Source organism: Alexandromys fortis, unplaced genomic scaffold, assembly GCF_014885135.2.
Source record: "Alexandromys fortis isolate MF-2015 unplaced genomic scaffold, M_Fortis_MF-2015_v1.1 scaffold_50, whole genome shotgun sequence".
Classification (NCBI taxonomy): Eukaryota; Metazoa; Chordata; class Mammalia; order Rodentia; family Cricetidae; genus Alexandromys; species Alexandromys fortis.
The window spans coordinates 6,925,109-6,947,797 of record NW_026067932.1 but is presented as its reverse complement, the minus strand read 5'-3'; the positions used below and the strand labels follow the sequence as shown (position 1 = coordinate 6,947,797).

Here is a 22,689-nt window from a genome sequence, read left to right as displayed (position 1 = left end):
CAGATGAGCAGAAGAAGGGCTGAGTCACAGCCACTGAGGTCATGAACTCCCTCCCAGCTGCTGTAGAGGGCCACGGAGTCTCTACAAGGCTGGGCCCAACTATCAGGCATGGATGGAGAAGAGACTTAGGGGACCCCACTCTCTCAGGGCTGAATATTTGCTAAGAAAGAAAAAAGGAAGACTCTAGAGTCACTTAGTCTCAGATGTTTCTTCAGGTCAGTTTGGGCAGCGGCTATTAACAGTCAAGTCGACCTGGCTTCTGCTTCTGTTTGCTATCGATCAGATTCAGGGAGGGGACATTGCCTTCAGGAGTATCCATTGATGACCCGGCCAGGCTCCAGTGAGGAGTTTCCAATCCAACTGATAAACAGATGGTCCAATTAAACTAAGCCACAAAACTAAATCAAAGTTGTAAATACCAGGAGGGACTGGTAGCGATGATGAGACTGAGTTGACGGGGGTGAGGGCAAGGTAAGAGAGGACAGCGGGAAGGGAGGAGGAAAGAGGAGAGCGGGGAGGGAAGAGAGGACAGCAGGAAGGGAGGGAGGACGGCGGGGAAGGGAGGACAGCGGGAAGGGAGGGAGGACGGCAGGGAAGGGAGGGAGGACGGCGGTAAGGAAAGAGGAGAGCGGGGAGGGAAGAGAGGACAGCGGGAAGGAGGAGAGTAATGAGAAGACAGTATAGACATGTAGGAAACCGCTCAACAACAAAATTAGCAAATAAAAATCTTAAAGAGAGCTAATTAGGAGACAGAAAGTGAATTTGGGGGCTCCTAGATGAGTTGGATCCAAGGCGGGGATATGATGATTCTATGTGAAAAGAAATGTAGACAGTGAGATTGCATGTTTAAGGACTTCTATATTATGTTCCTAATGTAGACAGTGAGATTGCATGTTTAAGGACTTTTATACTATGTTCCTAATGTAGACGGTGAAATTGCATGTTTAAGGAGTTTTATATTATGTTCCTAATGTAGACGGTGAAATTGCATGTTTAAGGAGTTTTATATTATGTTCCTAAATTGAGAGAAGACAGCTCTTGCATTATATCAAGATAAAAAAAATGCTAGACAGGTGAAATTTTGATTTCCTCATCAATAAAAGTGATAAAAAATCAACTATAGATGAGGCAGAGGAAGGCCACAAACATGGGTACTGTCAGCATACTGGCACATGACCTAAAAAAAGAGCTTGTTTACCTCAAAGTATTTATCATTACGAATGGTAATATTTCTGCTTATTTTCTTACTATTACTAGAACTCTTACTGGGCATTCTATTTTGCTCATTTCTTCTTAGGGAGCTGATGGAAAATTGTTCCATTTCAGAACGCCGAGAAACACAGTGCACGAAGATATTGTCATTTAGTTATATTCAGTGACTTAAGTAGTCTCAGCTGCCTTCTAGTTCACTGCTTGAAAGTTAAAAGCACCTATGCAAGCTCACTTAAAATTTCCTGGAATCAAGTATACCACACCTTTCCTGTCCAGTGAAATTCTTCCATTAATAGCAGCCTCTATTCTAATTTTTCTTTCTTTACAAGGAAAAGGGGAATCAAAAGGAGCCGGGAACATAATAAGCACATCCCAAGACAAGCTTGTCTGAATACAGGCTGCCACAGCAAGCTTACCCTTATGAAGAGTATTTTCTCCCCGAGCCGGTAACGCCCCTCAGATAAGTATTCAATAGAAAATCGATGAGAACAGCTACAAGGAGGGTCCTCGGCAATGTGTTTAACCTAAAATTAAAAATAAATATCGATATTCCATGCTTATTAGAAAAAATAGCTTATCAAAATTTGAAAATGTTATTGGATAGGAAAATAAATCTCAAAGACAAAACTTCAAAGCCAGTTCGACTATTTCTTCTCTCTTCTTTCCGTGCCAACATAACAGGTTTTGAAGTCAGACGATGGATTAGCAACAGCCAACAGTGACGAGGCCCAGGTCTCCCTATCTTAGACCAAATGAAACCAGGCCTGAAGTTACAAATGCAGAAGGTCTGACAGTGGGTCAGACCAGGGTCACCTCGAAACACACTTGCTGATCTTTAGGAACGTGAGCTCACCGGAGGCTTGAACTGTTTTGAGCCTTGATAACTAACTACATGTGTGTCAAATGAAAGATCATCCAGTCAGATGCAGGCTAAGAAGTCGCCCTTCTCCCTTTTAAGACAATGCTAAACTCGCACACAAATGGAGAGGAACACCTACATTGTTCCAAGCTACTGCTAACATAAGCAGAGACACATGTCTATATGCCCGGGATGGGGTGAAGTGCTTAATATTTCAGTCCAGGAGGCATTGGCTCCAATCCAACACTTCGTGAGAAAAGCAACAAAAAAAAACTTCACTTCTACCCCTCAAAATGCTGTCTTACTTATTAAGAACTTCAAGCATGTAGACAATGTGTTGTGATTGTATCTTCACCTCCAACTCGCCCGTTTCAAGCCCTCTCAGACACTTCTTCCCACCCGCCTCCCAGCTTCATGTCTTCTCTTTGATAATCCACTCAGTGCTGCCGTATGCAGCACGGTCCATCCGGTCATGGACAACCTGCAGGGGCCGCACACCCGGAGAAACCTGTTTCTCCCTCCTCCTCCTCCAATGGATCCAATGCCAATTGCTTCTCAGCTAGGGCTGGGACCTTGAGATCCTAGCCCACCCACGCTGGAACGCTGACAATCCTCCGTGACCCCTGGACCTTACAGCCCTTGAACCTCCTCTTCCTTAATGTTCCCTGAACCTCGAGAGGGCCTCAAGAAAACGGTAAAATTACAGCAGCTAGGAAAAGACGTTTAGTAATTCTGTATTTTAAATAAGGAAAGTAAATTGATTAAATGATGATATAGTTTGAAATATGTTTTAAGTGAAAAACATTATAGATCAGCCACTAAGACAACTATTGGGCTTTTCTTCACAAATTACATTAAAAGAAAAAAAAAAAAAAGAGGTCATACCTGGCGTGCTGGTGCGTACCTTTAATCCCAGCACCCAGGAGAGAAAGGGCTGGTATCTCTGCTTATTTGAGAGAAGCCTTACCTACATATAGAGTGTCAGGCCAGCCGTAGTGGTATAGTGAGAACCCATTTCAAAACAAAACAACAAAAATGGTCATAACTATTTCTCACAATTATTTCTCATACAGAGCATATCAAAATATATTCACTTAATTGAACTTAGTCCTAATGTTTTAAGCAGTCTCTTCGGCTATGCCCAATTTATCTGTGCGCTAAAAGGAGTTTATGATTGCTTTATCTACCAAAAGTAAGTTAACAATTATGATAAAAACATGCTATTAATAGAAACAATTTCCATGTTGTCCATTTAACAAGGAAATGTGCTTATAAACATCTAGGATTAGTCTGAATCACTCAATAAGGTTTCTCTTGCTCACTGACCGGGTACATATGCACACTGGCACCCACACTGACACACCACAGATGCTGAGTCAGGTAAAGCTGACGGTTAGCACCTCGTTTATACGTTAGTTGACCAAAGTGACCTGATGGAGACATTTATTATAGCCATTACTTCCTGCAGGATCTTCTTAAGTTTATAAAGTTCCATTTGCACATGTAACAGGCTTCAACATAAAGAATCAAATAGTAATTGTCCTATATGTTAACTATTCTCAATAAACACCATCTTCTTCTATAGGCAGCATTTCCGGCAGCCTTTTAGAGACACCTAAAACTGAAACTTGAGGCGGTGCAGTCCACAAAGCAGAGCGATTACTTACAGCTTCGTGTAGCTCTTCATGATGACGGCAGGATTTGGGGGTGTTGATGGGCTCCTCAAGGCCCGAGGCATTAAGCAGGGTCTCTTCCAACTCAATTTCTTTCTCAAGTTTCACTAATACTGGTGGCTCAACTCCATATCTGAAAACAAGCCAGGAAATCTGCTCATGCAATGCGCACCGACTACGTCTCTGCAGATCGAGCAGATCAAAACAGGAGACGGTGTATGTCTGGAGCGAAGTCTGTGTGACTCCCTACAGACTGTTTCACTGCCACAGCTGGAGTCTGGATTTTTTTTTTTCCTTTCTGAATATTTTGAGACAGGGTTTTTCTGCGTAGCCCTGGCTGTCCTGGAATTCACCATGTAGACCAGGTTGGCCGTGAACTCAAGAGATCCACTGCCTCTGCCTCCCGAGTGCACCACCACTGCCCAGCTGGAAGTTGTTTTTAATATTTCAGATTGTCCAATCCAGACTATATATCATCTCTAATATCATAGCATATATCTGGATTATGTAGTATTTTCAGTATTATTTTGGTGTCCTGAAAAGCCGCTCTAAAACAAGCTGGTGGGTGGACAGGGCTGATGCAAGCATAGGGGACACAAAGGCTGAGCCCTCTTACGAAATGGGACTTGATTTGCTTTGAACTGCTTGACATTACATATATTTACCCCATTCTTAACCTGAAAATTTTAAGTAGCATTTTCATAATTTACTACGAAATGAAGGTAAGTGAGGAAAGCTGAGGCTGACACGTGTGTGCAGATACAAACACAGACATACAAAGATAAAACAGAAAATTGGGTTACTTCATTTTAATCAAGAGTCACATTCTTTGGGTACAGAAACTCTGATAAAATTAAGTCACTTAAAGGTATTTTTGATGTTAAAATTCTGAAATACTGAGAAATACGTACCTTGACACAATTCGACCAATCTCAAGAAGACAAAGGTACACCTGCCTGGGGTCTTTATGTAAAACTGGGGAAAAATAAGATCATTCATTTTAAGATCATACAGATTTAAATTGGGAAATACATTCTGAGATAGGAGAGAGTCAAAGGAAAGAATAATGAAGACAACAGGCTCACTTGTTTAGACAAGACTCAGAAAAGACATTTTTATTGTCAACACCACAATTTCTTCTGCATTAAAAACAAACTGCTGGGCACAAAGAGAACGGGCAGTGGCCACGACAGTCACTTGCTCAACATTTCAGACCTCAAAACCTACCGACTTAGTAGCACTGAATTATGTTAGGGGCTGGGGAGACGGCTCAGTCTTAAGTTCTTACTGCACAGACGCGGGGGTGTGAGCTCAGACACCCAGATCCCATCAAAAGCCAGGCACAGTGCACACCACCGTAAGCACGGTGCTGGGATAGACAGAGACAGATGTCCCTGAAGCTCAGGGGTCGCCCAACCTAGATTAACCAATGAGCTGCAGACTAGTGAGAAATATAAGGTGTAGAAGATCGAAGACCCTCGAAAATGACCTCTGCTCTCTCCCCACAGTGCTACTTCAAGTTTACCCTGAACTATGAATATTTCCCAGACTTGACAGATCCCCTCTATGAAGCATCATTATCTTCAAAACAAAGCTGGAAGCCAGAGGAAGGCATCACAAGAGAACTAAAAACCAGTACCCAGGTTTCACAGATGTGACCGGAATGATGTTCGACACACTGGCAGCAAAACCCAGCAGCACACGGGAAGTGTGATGTGCAATGAGACTGTGAGGTTTATACAAGGAATGCGTCAGTATATGAAAATCAACTGTTGTCATTAATAGACACAGGGGTCTCATCACAAAACAGGGGTACCACAGATCAAAGAATTAGAAAGACTCAAACACTATTTCAATTTGTCAAACAAAAGACAAAAAACAAACCAATAAAAGACCAGAAAAGAACTTTCTCGAGCTGATAAAGGGCATCCGTGAAAACCTACAACATCCTAATATCATTTACGTGTAAGGTCATGGTGGAAATGTTCCTCCAAAGGCCAGGTTAAAGATAACAGGATCACGCCCACCAATTCTGTTCACCATTGCACAGTTTGTGGCTTCAGGACAATAAAAAACAGGTAAAAATTTGCATTGCCTTTGTTAGGCAATACTATTTAGATATGACAAAGTAAAATAAAGAAGAGAGACAAACTTAAAATTTTTAAATTTGAGGCTGGAGAGATGAGATGGCTTGGCAGTTAAGAGCACTGATCTCTTTCAGAGGACCCAGGTTTATTTCCCAGGACCAACATGATGGCTCCAAACTGTCATTCCAGGCTTACGCGAAAGTGCGACCCCATAATGTATACCCACCCCTTTGCCTTGCTAACCTGCTGACCCTGCGATATATGATTGCCTTACAAACATGTGTCTAACCAGACGCCTTGCTGACTCCCCTGCCACAGCATGTGTTCTGCGCTTATCTACCCCACAGGCAGCCTTGAACCCCGAGTTCCCTCTCTTCTGTCCAGATGCCAATAGCCAATCATCTCAACAGCTGTATTCTATCTAGCCTGTCTTCCCCATAAGAAGAAACTCAAAAGCCAGAGGGGCTGCTCTCCGAAATCCTGACTGTGGGCAAGGCTGCTCTCTGGTCAATCTAAACAAAGGTTGCTTAATCAGACAGTTGTGGAAATGGTTTTCCCTCGAGTCTAACAAGAAGTCCTGAGCAACTCTGGAATCCTAACCTAAGATGCAATGTGTTCCACCAATAGACAGGGCAGTTGCTCTCTGAGGTGTGAACAGTATCCACTGCATACACAAAACAAAGGATCTGTTTCCTTTGAAGCAAGTCTTGATACAAGGTTCAGGCCGAGGTCACAGGTATGCACCAACATGCCTGGCTGTAAAGCATTACCTCTTAAAGCAACAGAAAGGGCCTCTATTTGAGTTAAAGCCACAGAAATAAAGGAATTTATCATGAAATATTTCAAACCTGTTTTTATAAATATCCTAAGTACCTTAAAATAGCATATTTATTTTTCAAAATGACATTGAGTTTCAGGCAAATGTAAAATACAAGTCAAGCATCTGTATCTCACTCCGGTGCCTGCAAAGGAGCTTCTGGATTTTTCTCAGTCCAGTGCCGCCCTTCAGCACTGCTGGAAGATGTCTTTTACATTTAAAAAATAAATGAAAATCTCAGACCTTTTCAAAATGAGTAAGCTACAAAGGAAGGCATTCAAAGCATCTCCTCCTCCCTTTGATGGCTGGTGGCTGGATGCGCTGTCCACAGCATCATCGTCAGTAACAATCGGCACACCTGGGTTTAGAGCACAGCCAGCCTGCAGGGCGTTCTGCACTGGGCGGAGGGCGGGGGGCCAGAGCACACCACAGGCGGCAGATTAGCCAGGCGCAGAACACACTTCACACTGTGGGCGAAGAGTCTTAAAACTAACAAGTTCAACTAAAAAAGTTTGCTTCTTTTAATCGTCACTACAAATCGGGAGCTGTAAACAGCGTCAGAGATGAAACTCCTGTCTAGGAAGTGTCCCCTCTGGGTATGGCTCACACTGTAACATCATTCATTCCATGCATGTGCATTTTTGTACATGGGGCTGGAGAGATGGCTCAGCGGTTAAGAGCACTACCTGCTCTTCCAGAGGTCCTGAGTTCCATTCCCAGCAACCACATGGTGGCTCACAACCATCTGTAATGAGATCTGGTGCCCTCTTGAGGAAGAGACCTGGTCAGTCTTCCTCATCCACTTAGACTGTGAAACCCAATGTGGACGAGTTCAACAGAGCCGCCATACACGGGCTGCCCGTGCCTGCTGCAGCATTGCCAGGGCGTAAATTTCAAATTTCATATGCACACGTATACACACCTATAAGTGGTTTGAAAGGTGTGTGTAAACAGTAGTCAGCTGCTCCACTAGTGCCGTAGAGGGGCTTCTGCTGACTTTAGAAAATGAGAAAAATACATCAACAATCTTTCAGTAGAGCATGATTTTATGTGTGTATGGGGGGATTGCATTTCAAGGCAGGGTTTCTCTGTGTAGCCCTGGCTGTCCTGGAACTCACACCAGGCTGGCCCTGAACTTCTGCCTCCTGAGTGCTGGGATTAAAGGTATGTGCCACCAGTGCCCAGCTTGGGGCACTATTTCTCTAATGAAATATCAAAATATATTCTTTTTAGATAACAAAGAGGGAAGTTATTATTTATAATTCAATCCAAATACTATAAGCACGTTTCACCTGTTCTTTCTATAATGAGCTGGTTAAAGAGGAATTGCTAGTAATTCACAACTGGAGGAGTCAATCTTCAGGAAAATACCAGTAGACCATTAGTACAGAATCTTGTGGCAGCTGACTCAGAGAATTCTAGATACACGAAGCCTATTGGCGCAAGTGAAAAGCTTACTATATTTGATATAGTACAACTTGCTAAGTAATAGCGATATGGCATTTTGAGTCACTATTTAGAAAGGAAATTTAGAAACACAAAACAGCCTAATAAACACAAAAAGCTCTGGCGGGAGCTGCCGCACTTACCCAGACCCTCAGACTCAAAGAGGTATGTCTCGTCAACGCCGACGTGCCGGCACCAGTGGAGGAAGTTTGCCGTGTTGTCTCTGGCGAAGAACGATCCTGACGCGGCATCTTTCTTACAAGGCACTTTTCTCATCGGAAAGTTCTGGAAAAGGCAGAAGGACAATTTACCAAAAAAAAAGAACGAGCGATATTTTCATTCGGTGTTCATTTTAGTATCTGACAAAATCACTGTTAAGTGTATTAAGTATAACTACAGACTCCACAGCTTGGAGGGAAAACTATTATCTTCAGAAATGACTTTCTCCTTTTACTTTAAGTATCTCCCAGAAAAAGATGCTGAGGAAAATGATCCACGCAAAATCAGCAGTGGATTCAAGCTCCTCTAATCTTCTTTTTAAAATAGCACAAGAACGTCAGCATTTAAGCGCCGGCCTGGTAATCACGAAGCGGCTACAGTGCACTCTGCACAGTTAAGCTCAGACACAAACTTCGCTGTGTTGTGAACTAACATACTCATTTCTGCTTTCCTCTCCCCCACACGGACTCATGAAGGCTGCCCCTGAGTTTCTTAAACAGACTATAAAATAGGGGAGTAGCTGCACATTCTTAATTCAGGTTCTTGGATGACCTAAGTTTTATAAAACCCTAAATTGGTACTTGTGTTTTCTTAACTGTCTAGCTCCAGAGAATGCTGAGATTCCTGCTGAGACTGGGGCGGGAAAGGGGAGGTCTTTGCTTTTACTTTTTAGTTGGCAATGCACAACACTGGTGTTTTTAGCGCAATAGGTACAGTAGGTCTTTCTCCATCATTGCCAGTCTCTCTCCCTAGAGACAACGGCTGTTACCAAACCTATGTGTCTCCTTCCGGGTGCTATTATTTCCCAGAACCAAAACAGCCCGCGTGCATGATCAAATACAGAATATATTATCATTACCAGAAATACACAAATAAATATAGCAAAATACAAAGATGATTAGTAGCAAATGAATTCCTCTCGCTGACATTTCCATAAAATATCCCCGCAAAGCTATGCATGTGAACCTAGAAAATGCCAGAGAGACACAATTCTACAATTTGATGTCTATGTGTGCGCATGCACTTTGAGTGTATGTACACTGGATAGGTTGTGGGCATATTTATGACTTAAAAAGAACACATTTAAATAATTATTTCCATGAATATAGAATATTCCAATGTTTAGGCAACATAATTTTACAACTTCTCTATTGACAAGCAGATTATATTATTTCTAGCTGTGATTTTTCTCAGAATGAGTTTCTAGAAGTAGAGAATTTTAGATATCAATAGAAGTACTTTATTTTTAGTATTATACATATGGATACATATATGCACATATATGCATCTACACACAAAGTGATATCTCACTATACGGATCATACGTGCACATGTATGCATCTACATCTAGTGATCTCTCACTATATGTATCATATGTATACATGCATGCATCTATACATAGAGTAATATGGATCATATATGCACATGTATGCATCTACACAGTGATATCTCACTATATGGATCATATATGCACATGTATGCATCTACACAGAGTGATATCTCACTATATGGATCATATATGCACATGTATGCATCTACACAGAGAGATATCTCACTATATGGACCATATATGCACATATATGCATCTACACAGAGTGATATCTCACTATATGGATCATACATGCACATATATGCATCTACACATAGAGATATCTCACTCACTGTCCTCCGGGAACAATGAACAGCTTAATATTTAACTAATAGTATGTCTAGGCTCCAAACTCTCAAAAACACTTAATGCTTGATAAAAAGAAAGAAAACCGAATCCACTTTAAACCGTCACGCTAAGCTTCTCTTTTGAAAACGCTGTATGTTGTGCATTCCATCAATACTTATCAATTCACTACTCTGGCAGCAGCTGAAGACTACAAAGATGGTGACGACGATGACGACAGATGGGTGACGCACGTCTCACTGCCTTAGTCAGGGTCACTACTGCTGTGACGAAACACTATGGCCAAAAGCAAGCTGGGGAGGAAAAGGGTTTATCTGGATAAACCATATGATACTGCTCATGGCTGAAGGAAGTCAGGACAGCAGGGCCGGAGCCTGGGGGCAGGAGCTGCTGCAGAGGCCGTGGATGGGTGCTGCCCACCACAGCTTGCTGAGCTGCTTTCGTATACAACCACTGGCCCAGGGATGGCGCCCCAATCAATCCCTAAGAAAATGCCCTACAGCAGGATCTTATGGAGACATTTTTAAATTGCAGTTTCCGCCTTTCAGATAACTCTAGCTTATATCAAGTTGATATAAAACTAGGCAGCACAGCCAGGGACTGTCACAAAGTCTTCCCCCCATAACCACCCAGCAGCCCGCGGAAGGCTCTGTCACGTGAGCATCTAGGTGCTGGAGATCACCTGTAGGATACCGGGCACTATCCTAGACACCATCTATGGGCTTAACATCAGTGAATGGTCACAAATAAACCCTGCAACGTAAATATTTATGTTGTTGTTTCTGGTGTGTGTATGTTGGTGGATGCACGTGTGCGTGTTCATGGAGACGTGTTTCTTTAAGGCAGATCTCTCAGTGAACCTGACACTCACTGGCTGGTTGGATTGGTAGGCCAGACAGCCTCTGGGATCTGCCTGTCTCTGTCTGCCAGTCCTGGGATCATAGGCCCAAGCTGCCACGGCCACCTTGTACTTGGGTTCTGGGGATCTGAACTCAGGGCCACATGTTACACAATAAGAAGTTTACCAATGGAGCCACCTTCCAAGCCCCAGTCAGTGTTACTGACTCTATTTTACAAATATGTTTTTTCAGATGCACAAAACATTAAGTCAGTTTCCAAAGTCTCATAGCCAGTGATATGATGGAAATACCCACATAGAGGTAATAAGAAGCAGACATGTCTACCCTTTTTCTGAACAGAAACAGGAGAGGTGGATGGGGGAGAAGAGGTGGTGCAGGGGAGGGGTTGGGAGGAGAGGAGGGAGGGGAAACTGCAGTCAGGATATGAAATAAATAAATAAAAAACAAATAATAATAACAATAAAAAGTAGACATGAACAATGAACTTCGTCGCTGTCAGTATTTGCTTACCCCTGGTTCTTCGGAGTGGCGTGCTTTTACCATATTTTGAAGAACGTTGATTAATTGACACAACAGCACTCCATTGTCAAGTTCTTCCAATAACCTTTCGGCCTTAATGTCAATACCTAAAAACACAGTTTAAAGCTAAGACCCATCTAAAAGCAGCAAATTCAAAAGCAGTGGCTACAACCTAAATATAATCAGATAACAGCTAGAAAACTAAACAAATACCAGATGAGACTAGAAGTTTCCACCCTTAGAAGGTAATGTTAGAACAAATAATGTCAAGGTAAATTGAACACACACAAAAAAAATCAGTGGTTTGTAAAGTTAATAAAAATACATGTGCAGCCAGGCGGTGGAGGTGCACGCCTTTAATCCCAGCATTCAGGAGGCAGAGGCAGGCAGATCTCTGTGAATTCGAGGCCAGCCTGGTCTACAAGAGCTAGTTCCAGGACAGACTCCAAAACTACAGAGAAACCCTGTCTCGAAAAACCAAAAAAAAAAAAAAAAAAGTGCATTTATGTCAGATCAATTCACTGCACATCAATATCGCTTGTACAAGGGGGAGAAAAGGTTCTTTACCAATAAGATGGACTTTGCTCAATTTAAAGGTCAAATACAGCACCAGAATAACTAGTCTGGGAATATCAGCTTCCACCTCTAAAATGACATCTTTAAAGACAGTATTACATTAAGAACTTGAAGTCTTCCCAGTCCTCAAGCTGATGCTCGACAAAGAATGACTGCTGTGTGTGTTTATCTTCGGAGGACCGCGGTCCATCTCAGGCTTTTCCCGCCCATGAGCGTCTGTAGCTCAGTGATCTGAGGAACTCAGGGGCAAGCTCCCTGGGTAAAGAGTGAGCTCCTGAGCTTGGGTTCCAAGACCTACGTGAAAGGTAGATGTGTTGGTGTGCCTGTGGCAGAGTCAGGAAGATCCCTGGAGCTCGTGACTAGCTAAGCACACACACGCACACACGAACACAAAAGCCCCAACCCAATACTCCGGAAAGAAAGCTCAGAGCATGCATCATAATCTTGAATAGAGTAAAAACTGTAATGCCAAGAATTCTCCAGCTGACACTTTCCCCTTGCCCCCCAGTGTCTCAGAAACAGTATTCATTTTCATATAAATCTAAAGCATATCTTCCACTTACAACCTTAGAGCTCACAGAAGCTTGGGGAAATCAGTTAAAAAAAAATCAATACTCGACATACACAATTTTTGGAAATAGATTAAAATTAACCATAAAGTACTGGTTATTCCAAAAGGCTGGCCACTTCAGTCAAATCTCAAGTTTCCTACCATTCAGGTTGAGGACGAGAGTATCTTTCTAACTACGTAGACTGTGCAAACAGGCCCTGGCTCTGCCATTCACTGGCATATCCCTGGCATCTGGAATAACCAATCACTCCTTAAATGAAGATAAAATTTAAAAAAAATCAGTGTTACAAGTCAAACTTCGTAAGCCTTACCTAGTAGGCCAGACAGCCAAATGGAGAGATCTTCTTTCATGGGCAGCAGACTGGCTTCGTGCCTCACGGCTACCCACTCGTCATACTGGCAAACATCAGCCAGTCCTGGTCCATGTCTGGGAGTCAGGGGACACCTGGGACTCAGAGGTAGGTCCTCCCCAAACCAGACCTAGACAAAAGGCCAGAGAGCTGAAAGACGGCAATCTTTGCCGAAAGTCACTGTAGCCCACCTGTGTCCGTGTTTAAATCAGTAGGCGTAAGCAAAACTGCCCCATCTCGTAGAAGTGGATAAATGAGAAGCAAACTGGATTCTGTGGAATGTTCTCAATATTTAGTACAGTGGTCAATGTCAACGGACACTGAATGAATGAGTGGACTCTGCCGTCGAGTCAAGGGGAAAACAGCTCAACAAACAGTACTTCCTTCTCCACTTGTTAAGCCAGGATCCCCACAGCATCACTCTAGAAGGGGTGAACAACACCTGCCTCAAAAGGAACAGGTCTGTCCATCCAGCTCTGGCCCTGACAGACAGCAAAGACTCAACGACTGTCTGCTGAACGGATAAATGGATGAACGCATAAAAGGCGTCTGCAAACTTCGTAATTGTGATGCTTTAAATATTTGATTATTTTTAATTGTATGTGTCTGTGGGTTTATGTATATTAGCACAGGTGCCCATGGGGGCCAGGAGAGGGCGTCAAATCCTTTAGAGTTGCAGTCACAGGTGGTTGTAAGCCACCTGATATGGGTTCCTCTGCAGGAGCACATGCGCTCTCACTATTGAGACATCACTCCATCCCCTACAATGCCATCTTTACATTTTTTTTCTAAATACTTTGATCAAAGCAATAGAATGGCAAACTACAGTCTAAGCAAATCTGATTTATCATCTGCATTTTTTATGACCTACAACTCAAACATTTTAAAATGGTTGCTATACAAGCACCCAAGTACCCATCTAACAGTCTCAGTTTTGCCTACTTGACCTGCAGAGCCTAAATAAGAATAAAATTATACAGACACACTATCAAACCAACACTAGGAAATATAAACAGATTTGCTTTCAGACTATTTATAGAAAAGACCTAATTGCACAAATTATGAAAGAAGCAATCACGAAGGCACTTTAAGAGCAGACCCGGTTCTCGTTCTCTTCCTCAAGAGAGGGAGCATTAGCTCCAGAGTGAGGTGAGGGAGGCTATGGACGCGGAAGGCTAACCCTACTCAAGCAGTCTGAACTGGATGGGGGGGGGGGGCTCCAGGGAGGCGAAGCAGGTCAGCCCGTCAGAGAGCTGCAGAGCCAAGTGAGCTGTGTCTGTACCAGGGAGAAGGAGGTCGTGGGATGGCCACACACCAAGAGTTACTGAACAAATATGGCGTGGGAGGAGAATGAACCCTGTGATGCTAGGACAGAAAGCAGCACTCGGGACAACGGACAGATCAAAAAGTCACAGCAGGAAAAGTCATGACATCTGATTTTTGCTGACCAAGTGGGAGGCCTGCCCTGGAGAGCTGTCCATACACCCGCATCACTCCACTGAAGGTGAGTTTCCCTGCCCCACCTTCTGCCTGTCTGTGGGTCTTTGTGAGCACCCCCCTCCTTCTCTCTACTGGGATTTTTTTTTTTGAGTTGAACTTGTGCAGGCAAACTATAAAGGGAAAAAAAAAAATAAAAACCCATTCCCAATCTCGTCTGGCGAGATAGAAACATATGTTAGAGGAAGAATTACCAAAGAAATAAACCCCTGAAGGGCCACTGGTCAGTAAGCGGCCTAGCAGGGTGTCCGCATGCGCTATCCTGCTGATTGACAACTGCCCTGCAGAGAGAGAACTGTATCCTCACCTTACCTTCCCGAAGCAGAGGCAAGACAATTCTCCAGACTCTCTGAGACTGACAACCGTAACTTAGCTGCGACTGACTCTCTTAAGGTCTGACTTTCCAATGTGTTTGATTACCGGCTGACTCTACCTTATTAGGTAAAAAGGTACGTGGTGACTTGTGCCTTTAAATCAATGTTTCATTGTTCTATTAATACCCAAAGAAAGAAAGCAAAAGAAAAGCAAGCAAACAAACAAACAAACAAAAAACCCAGCAAACACAAACTTTGGAAGTCACTTAAATGTAAGACTATCATGGATTCTGTGACTCCCCACGGCTGGCTTCGCCCAGCCATAAACAAACAAAACAAAAAGCCTACTCATTAAACATTTTATTTCCAATACAGAGTCAGGGACAGGCTCATCTATAAAGCATATGGACAAGTACATAAACTAAGACTTGAATCTCTTGTTTGACTTGTAGGGACTGTTCCTTCAACTGTCTTATGTACCATGTTGTAAAGAGAGCGATATTATAAAATACTGCATTTATTTTCTCGGGGTTGGACCCACCAACCACAAAATACTTTTGATTCTTTCAAATATCTAACACAAGTAAAACTCAGAATTAAAATCTTAGAACTAGAAAGCCAAAATGCAGTATTCCTATCGTTAAAATGTAGTGTTAAAAAACTCAAGCCATGTCAGGCAGTAGTGGTGGCACACACACACCTTTAATCCCAGCACTCGGGAGGCAGAGGCAGGCAGATCTCTGTAAGTTCTAGGTCAGCCTGGTCTACAGAGAGAGTCCCAGGACAGCCAGGGCTACACAGAGAAACCCTGAAACCCGGTCTCCAAAAACCAATAAACAAAACAAAAAACTCATGCTATAAAAAGAACTGAATCAATAATATCAATTCATAGTCGATATTTACTTCTTACAAACAGAGAGCTCACCTGAATTGCAGGCTGCATGGTCATGTATCTCCACTGCGTGAAACTGTTACTCTGGGAAGAGAAGGGATCAGCATGCAGATGACGGCAGAGTTCCAGCTCCCCCAGACCCCAAATGATAGCATGAGGAATGTGCCGTAGTCCACCTGAGACTTCTTATCTACCAGAAAGCTCGACCATGAGGAGCTCACCAGGGCCTCTTTGCCTTCTTACTTGCAGAAGAAAAACCTGAGAACACTTTTGCTACATTGCCCCTGGCACTAGAGTCACAGCAACTGTTAAGGTGACTAGACAGCGAGGTAGACTTCATGACAAGAACAGCTCTTCCCACAACAGCCTCCCACAATTTTTTCCCATCTAATAATACAAAGGTGACATCAATATAAGCCCTCAAACCCGATACTGAAACGCAAGCATCTCTGATCTCTTTGTAGCGGTCATATCTCTATGAGTCATATGGACTTGGTATAGAAATCACATGCTGAGCCAGAAGCTTTCCTGCTAGACAAGACAGTAAAGATAACTATCTGTTTCAGCTGTGAATTAAAAATACTTGATACCTTTCTGTGATGATTTGTCAAAAACAAGAGGAACAGCAGTTGGCGCCAAAGCTCTGGTCTTGAAATCTACAAAGGAAAGATCGACTTCAATAAATTAAATTGGATCAATACATGAAAGTGCTGTCAGTGAGAGAACAAGTGAGAGGCTTAAAGAGAGAATGTTATAGATGATATAAAACATGGGTCTGTTGCTCGTTTATGGCAGATAACACACTATTTTTATTAGAAACTATCACTAAGAGGCTTTAGGAGAAAATTATGAAACTATTTATAAGACTGAAAAGTTACCTGTTCCCCTGGGCTCCATCACAGACCTCTCGCGCACAGCGCCAACTCTACGCAGGGCATTCTCTAAAGAACAAGAGGAACCTGGGCTAAAGCTAACAGAAAGGCTTAATGTTCTACCGCATTGTCTCTGCAGAAGGCAGGAGACCACAGAATGCCCTTTCGAATCTGTTTTCCTTCTCTCCGCCACAGCAAAAGGCCAACGCACAAGTGCGCATTGCTAATGAGCTACTTGTGCTTCCCACCAGCTAATTCCGTGGGGGAACACATTCTCCTTTAGCATAAATAACCCTTTGTCCCCAACAAAAGTCCACAGTGTGAAGCTTCCGAGACCACTTCGTAAAAATGCAGCAAAGAAGCTGCGCCCATTAAAATGAGGTTCCACATAATCAGACAAGAGCTCTAACAGTTGGCGCTGCCGACCCCCAGCAAGAGAAAGCTGCAATTATAAGGCGCGTGCACGCCCAGAACAGGGTGGCACGTTCACAAAGGGGCCTCCCGGGAATGCTCAGCAGTTGCACTTTTTAGGGAAGATTCAACAAAATTAGTTTTATGAAAGAAAAGGAGAATTTGTGTACAATAGTCACTTGAACTTTTAGCAAAAGTCATGCTTTCAAGTTCTTCTTGTACAAGAGACAGCACTTCTCTAAGGACAGAAACATAACCACCTGCATCACCACTTAAAATGTTTCCAGAACACTAGTCCAGCATGTGCAAAGCCTTGGGCTCAACAATAAATAAATGAACTAATTTGTAACAAAATAGTAAGCAAGTAAGTTGTAATAGACACTCAGCTCTGAAAGGCTGGTATGTACACTACTTAGTTAGGGAAAACGTTTATAAACTGTCCAGACTGAATCAGTTAACCAGGTGCTTAAAGAGTACTCACCTTATTTCGGATATAGAGAGCCAGTTGTGTGTATGTATGTGCGTATGTATGAATGTAGCATGAATCTAATTGGTCTTAATAATAAAAACTTGGAGCCAGCCATCAGGGGGTGAAAGCTGACGGATCAGAAAAGCAGAGCAACCAACCACTGGAGAGTTCTTACCTCTACCGATGCTCAGAAGAAGGGCATCCTGTCCTCAGAAGGCTTCCTCAGACTGCACCTATCCCTCCGAAACCTCAGACTGCACTGAGCTTCTGTCTCCTCCCAGCTTATATTCCTCTCTCTGCCCAGCCATTATCACTCCTATCTCCACCTCCCTAGTGCTGGGATTAAAGGTGTGGGATGCCAAGTGCTGAGATCACCTTTGTGTGAGCTCTGTTTCTCTTTCAGATTCAATCTCAAGTAGCCCAGAGTGGCCTTGAACTGACAAGGATCCATCTGCCTCTAACACCCAAATCCTGGGATTAAAGGAGTGTGCCTCCACTGCCTGACCTCTAGTGACTTAGCTCTGCACTCTGATCTTCAGGCAAGCTTATTTGTTAAATTACAAACAAAATATCACTAATTTATATGTATGTATGTACACACACACACACACACACAATCTAGCTCTTTGTATTCCTCCTGTAAGCCAGTTTCATATCCAAGAGTAGCTGCTTCGTCAGCCCCAGGCCCTGCTCTGCACCAGAAGCTCAACTTCCTTTACTCATTTTATCCTGTCTTCCTTATTTCTATCCTTCCCTGAGTCTCAGCCTCTATCCGAGCCAGCAACACTTCATTCCTGGGGGTGCACTTGACTCCTGGGGTATACTTCACTTGGCTTTTCTTTCTTTCTTCCTGTCTTATTGGAGAAGCTGACTTCAATTCTTTATCAGCCTTAACAAGACTTTGTGATTGTTGGGTTCCCCTCGCCTTTAGACTGAGTAAAAACAAAACAAGAACTCTCAGGTGACCAAGCCCACACTGCACCCAAATCCGGAAGATAATCTTTCCCAAGCAAACAGAAAGCTTTGAAGCTCCAGGGAAGATGTTAGAAACGAGGTATATCTTCCACACGCAACCTGGCCAGGAATGAGCCCAACTTGCTCATCTCAAAAAGCAATAATGAGGTTCTTGCAATTAGTTTTCTGAAGGCTTTTCTATAAATTGGACCAGATCATAGGAGAGAAAACCATTTTGCGGACAATTCCTTCCCAGGGCAGCAGGCGCTGAACCACAATACACCCCATTCCTCCCCCACACTGTAAAACTGATGGGAAGGACTTAAAGCCCTTGACACAATCCTAACAGAAATCTGGCGTCCACAGGGAAAGCAGAGAAACGACAAACAAATAAGGTAAGACTCTCTGGGGGGAAGGGGACTGCTACTGGCCCACATGCCCGTTCTGCTCTGGGCCACCAGATGACTGCCAGTACATATAAGCCGCAAGGAGAGGACCACGTGCCAAGCTGGGAGAGCAGGCAAAGGAGAGGCATTTTCCTACGAGTCTGTGTGCCTGCAATGCATGTCAAAAATGCTCCACCGTCTTCATGTCTTTTTCTAAAATAATAGTTGAAGAATATAGTACTCCTGATATATACAGAAATTTAATTTTTTCAGCTTTAAAATTCTTAGCTAAATATTTCTTAGAAACTTAGCAGAGAAAATAGAAATGCCACATATATACCAAATGCTTTTTATATATTTTTAAAGTATATACTAATATACTCATCATCAAAATAGCACTATGGTAGTACAGAGTATTGGATTCATCTGGATTCAATTCCAGTTCCAACACAAATCAGCTATAAGATCGTGATATAGCTAACTTCTTGAAACCTAAAAGTTTCTCAGACAATCAGAGTATCACAATCCCTGTCCGATGGCTGTTAGAAAAATAAAATGAGATAGCACCTGGCACAGGAGTACTTAACAAATGACTCACATTAAATCTATAATGACACATAATTACAGTTCACTTAATAAAATTAAAAAAGATAAGACAAGACTAATAGAACTCAACCACCATCAAATATAACTTAGAAGGCTAATTTGCTAACAAATGTATGGCTATAATGAAAATATAAGGTTTAATACAGCCACATCAAAACCCGAAGTCAGAATATACAACTTAGGATTCTCTTTGCTAAAATAAGTCTTCATAAGTGTGTGGTCTGCATGTGTGCAATGCCCATGTGTGCACAGGAGTAGATGGGGTACAGACCCCCACACACATGCGGAGGCCAGAGCAGATGATCAAAAGTCTACTCTCTCTCTCTCTCTCACTGAACTGGACGCTCTCCATTCCAGGGATGCTGGCCAGTGAGCTCTGAGGGTGTACCCATCTCCACCCCACGGAACATACTGGGGTGATGGGCATGCACGAGCAAGCCCACCTTATCCTTGCAGAGAACGTATTTGCACTCTCTTGAGCTATGTCCTCTGCCTGTAAATTGGTATTTTAAACAAAGGTCCCCTGCTCCATTTGGCCTTACTTCTAGGATATATCCTGTTTCATGTGACACACACTCTTATCTTCAATAAATATCTATCAGCACACTATAACTGAAGTAAACATGATAATCACGTTCCTGCCCTTACAGAGCAAACACCACTGGAGAAGACTGACGTGGAAAGTAGACAAATAAACGTATGATGTCAAACCATGCCATGTTCTGAAGCAATTCAAAGACAGAATGTGCTGACTGAACTGGTATCCAAAGGCGTCTCCCCTGCAGATACACAGAATTTATACACCACTGTCTTCGTCACTGCTGTATTGCTGGGAAGAGACACAACAACAAGGCTGCTCTCAGAAAAGAAAGCACTTCACTGGTGGCTTGCTTGACGCTTCAAAGGTTAGTGCATTATCACCGCGGAGCGGAGCACGGCTGCACGCAGGCAGACGTGGCGCGAGAGGAGTAGCCGAGAGAGACTCTGGGCTTGACACGGACTTTTGACTGCTAACTCAGAGGACCCACTGGGAAGAGTGAATGACTAAGGCTGGGGGCAGGCAGAGTTCTAAGAATGCAGGACCGAAGAGCTGCACAAATGGGCGCGGACTCTTGACCACCGCGACACTTGAGGATGCATAGGACTGCTTCCCCGGATGCGACACGTTTATTACACCGCAATCTGTACCAGACAGACGAACGGTACCCAGAGGTGATCTTTATTGCCCGTGGGCTGCAATACCTGCAGTGACAAGGCAAAAATAATCTTGCAGATGGATAAAAGACCTTGAGATGAGAGATTTTCCAGACATAGCTAATGCAATCACAAGAGTCCTAAAAACAGGGTGAAGAAAGGTCAGTCATGGAGGCAAAGAAGGGTCAGGATGGGAAAACGTCAGAGACAGAGATCGGAGTCCTAGACCAAGGCTGTGAAGAGGGAAGCAATGAAGGTTAGCACCCCCCCTCCAGTGACACACCTCCAACAAAAGCCACACCTCCAAGTCCTTCCAGGACACTTTTACCAACTGGGGACCAAGCACTCAAACATATAGGCCTGGGGTTGGAGGTGCGGGACTTTCTCATTCAAACCACCACACAACACGGGTCAAAAGAAAGGAGGGGAAGGAGGGAAGAACACAGGGAAAGAGGAGTGAGAAGAAGGGGAGAGAGGAAGAGAAGGAAGGCAGGCAGGCAGGCAGGCAGGAAGGAAGAAAAAGAGGAGGAGGGAAGGAGAGAGAGAGAGAAAGGTGAAAGAAAGAAACAAAGAAAGAAAGGAAGGGAGGGAGGGGGGAGGGAGGGAGGGAGGGAGAAAGGAAGGAAGGAAGGAAGGAAGGAAAAAAGAAAGAAAGAAAGAAAGAATTCTTAACAGAGCTACAACTAAATGTATTTTGGCCAGGAATATAAATAAGTCATGGGATAGAGTAGAGTGTTTGCCTAGCGTGCATAAAGCCCGGAGTTCCAGTCCCAGAAATACAGAGAGAGAGAGAGACAGAGAGAGAGAGAGGGAGGGAGGGAGAGAGAGAGAGAGAAAATAAGTTCTTGAATAAATTTATGTTGCACGACAATAAGCAGACATCTCTATCAGAGAGTGCTCCAGCAATGCCTAGCATACGACTGACTGATGGGGAAATACGTCAACTCCCAAGATCCTATCAGCAACAAAGACGGAATTACATTCCGTGTGTGCGCTACATTTTATTGCAGCCAAGTTCTGTGAAGGTTTAGCATTCCTATAGAAATACTTAGGGACTTTCTGGTAATCGAAACGCCCAGTGTGTCACAGTGCAATTCAGTGGGAAAACTTACTCCAGCCTTAGAAGAAACATCTGAAACATGTCATTTTAATCATGGTCTTACAAAAATTGTTTCTGAGGCGGTTCTCTGTGACGATGAAATTCCGCCAGAGATAAATTAGATTCGCTTCCCGTTCTCTCAATATATATATCACACCATTAGTCATGGAAAGAGGGTCCGGTCCAAACGGGGAAACGAGGAAGAGGAGGATACATATATTCACACACTACTGAAAGATGGCAGAATACAATGTTGCACCATTCATTTTAATCCTTTACTTTTCTCAACAGTTAACTTTGAAAAACATTATTGAGGTTAAGAGGCTTTGCCCAGGCAGAAATTAAGATATTAGAAGGGGAGGGGAGAACTGGTTAACAAAACCCAGCCGGGAAATATAAGTCGGAAGCATCCCTTTTGAATTCCTTTCCAAACACCATGGGATTCCGTTTTTCTTTTAACTGATGATGTGTGTGTTTTTAAATTATTCTCCCATCACAAACTTTGAATTCCCATCATAAGCTATTTCTATTTTTTTAAATTCACTTTTTTTTTTCTGAGACAGGGTTTCTCTGGGTAGCCCTGGCTGTCCTAGAACTCACTAGGTAGACCAGGCTGGCCTTGAACTCAGAGATCTGCCTGCCTCTACCTCCCTGAGGGCTTGGATGAAAGGCACATAACACCTGGATAATTTGTAATTTTTTAAATCATAAAATATTCCAAATAAGTCCATTTGCATAGCAAAGCAGCAGTGTGAGCCGCACAAACAAGGCAGCCCAGGGAAGCTGCTCAATACAAGGCAAAGGTTAAATATTGTAGAAAAGGATCTGAATGTCGGTAGAAGAACTCTGGTGAACTCCATTAACTCCTTCTCCGAGCATTAGTTTCCCTAAGTATTAAATCTACAGACAGCACCAGCGAGTGGGGCGTAGTAAGCTCAACAGGAGGACAAGCAAAGCGTCGAGAACCCTACACCGGACAATTCTGCACCACTCTCGATAAACAGCAACACAAGGGTTTACTACGACTTTGAATATCTGTACTCACCTGGCCGACAGGAAACAGGCATCACTGTCTTGGCCACTATCCTCACCTGTGCCCCCCCCCCCCCCCCCCCCCCCCCCCCCCCCCCC

At 43.3% G+C, this 22,689-nt stretch overlaps 1 protein-coding gene across 4 annotated transcripts in view; it reads right to left on the bottom strand.

Annotated features, from left to right (window-relative positions):
• Nucleotides 1-22,689, bottom strand: part of Gas2l3 (growth arrest specific 2 like 3) — a 30,120-nt gene that overhangs the window by 5,766 nt on the left and 1,665 nt on the right. For 2 of the 4 annotated variants that reach the window (XM_050145821.1, XM_050145820.1), the window contains exons 2-5: nucleotides 8,238-8,379; nucleotides 4,656-4,719; nucleotides 3,739-3,877; nucleotides 1,629-1,736 (exon numbers count right to left, since the gene is read on the bottom strand). In XM_050145821.1, coding sequence (XP_050001778.1) covers nucleotides 1,629-1,736; nucleotides 3,739-3,877; nucleotides 4,656-4,719; nucleotides 8,238-8,370 — 444 coding nt within the window. In that variant the 5' untranslated portion in view covers nucleotides 8,371-8,379. Of the gene's footprint in view, nucleotides 1-1,628; nucleotides 1,737-3,738; nucleotides 3,878-4,655; nucleotides 4,720-8,237; nucleotides 8,380-11,358; nucleotides 11,475-12,825; nucleotides 12,995-15,600; nucleotides 15,652-16,157; nucleotides 16,224-16,445; nucleotides 16,509-22,689 lie in introns of all 4 variants that reach the window. The other 2 variants (XM_050145819.1, XM_050145818.1) reach the window with 2 other exon arrangements.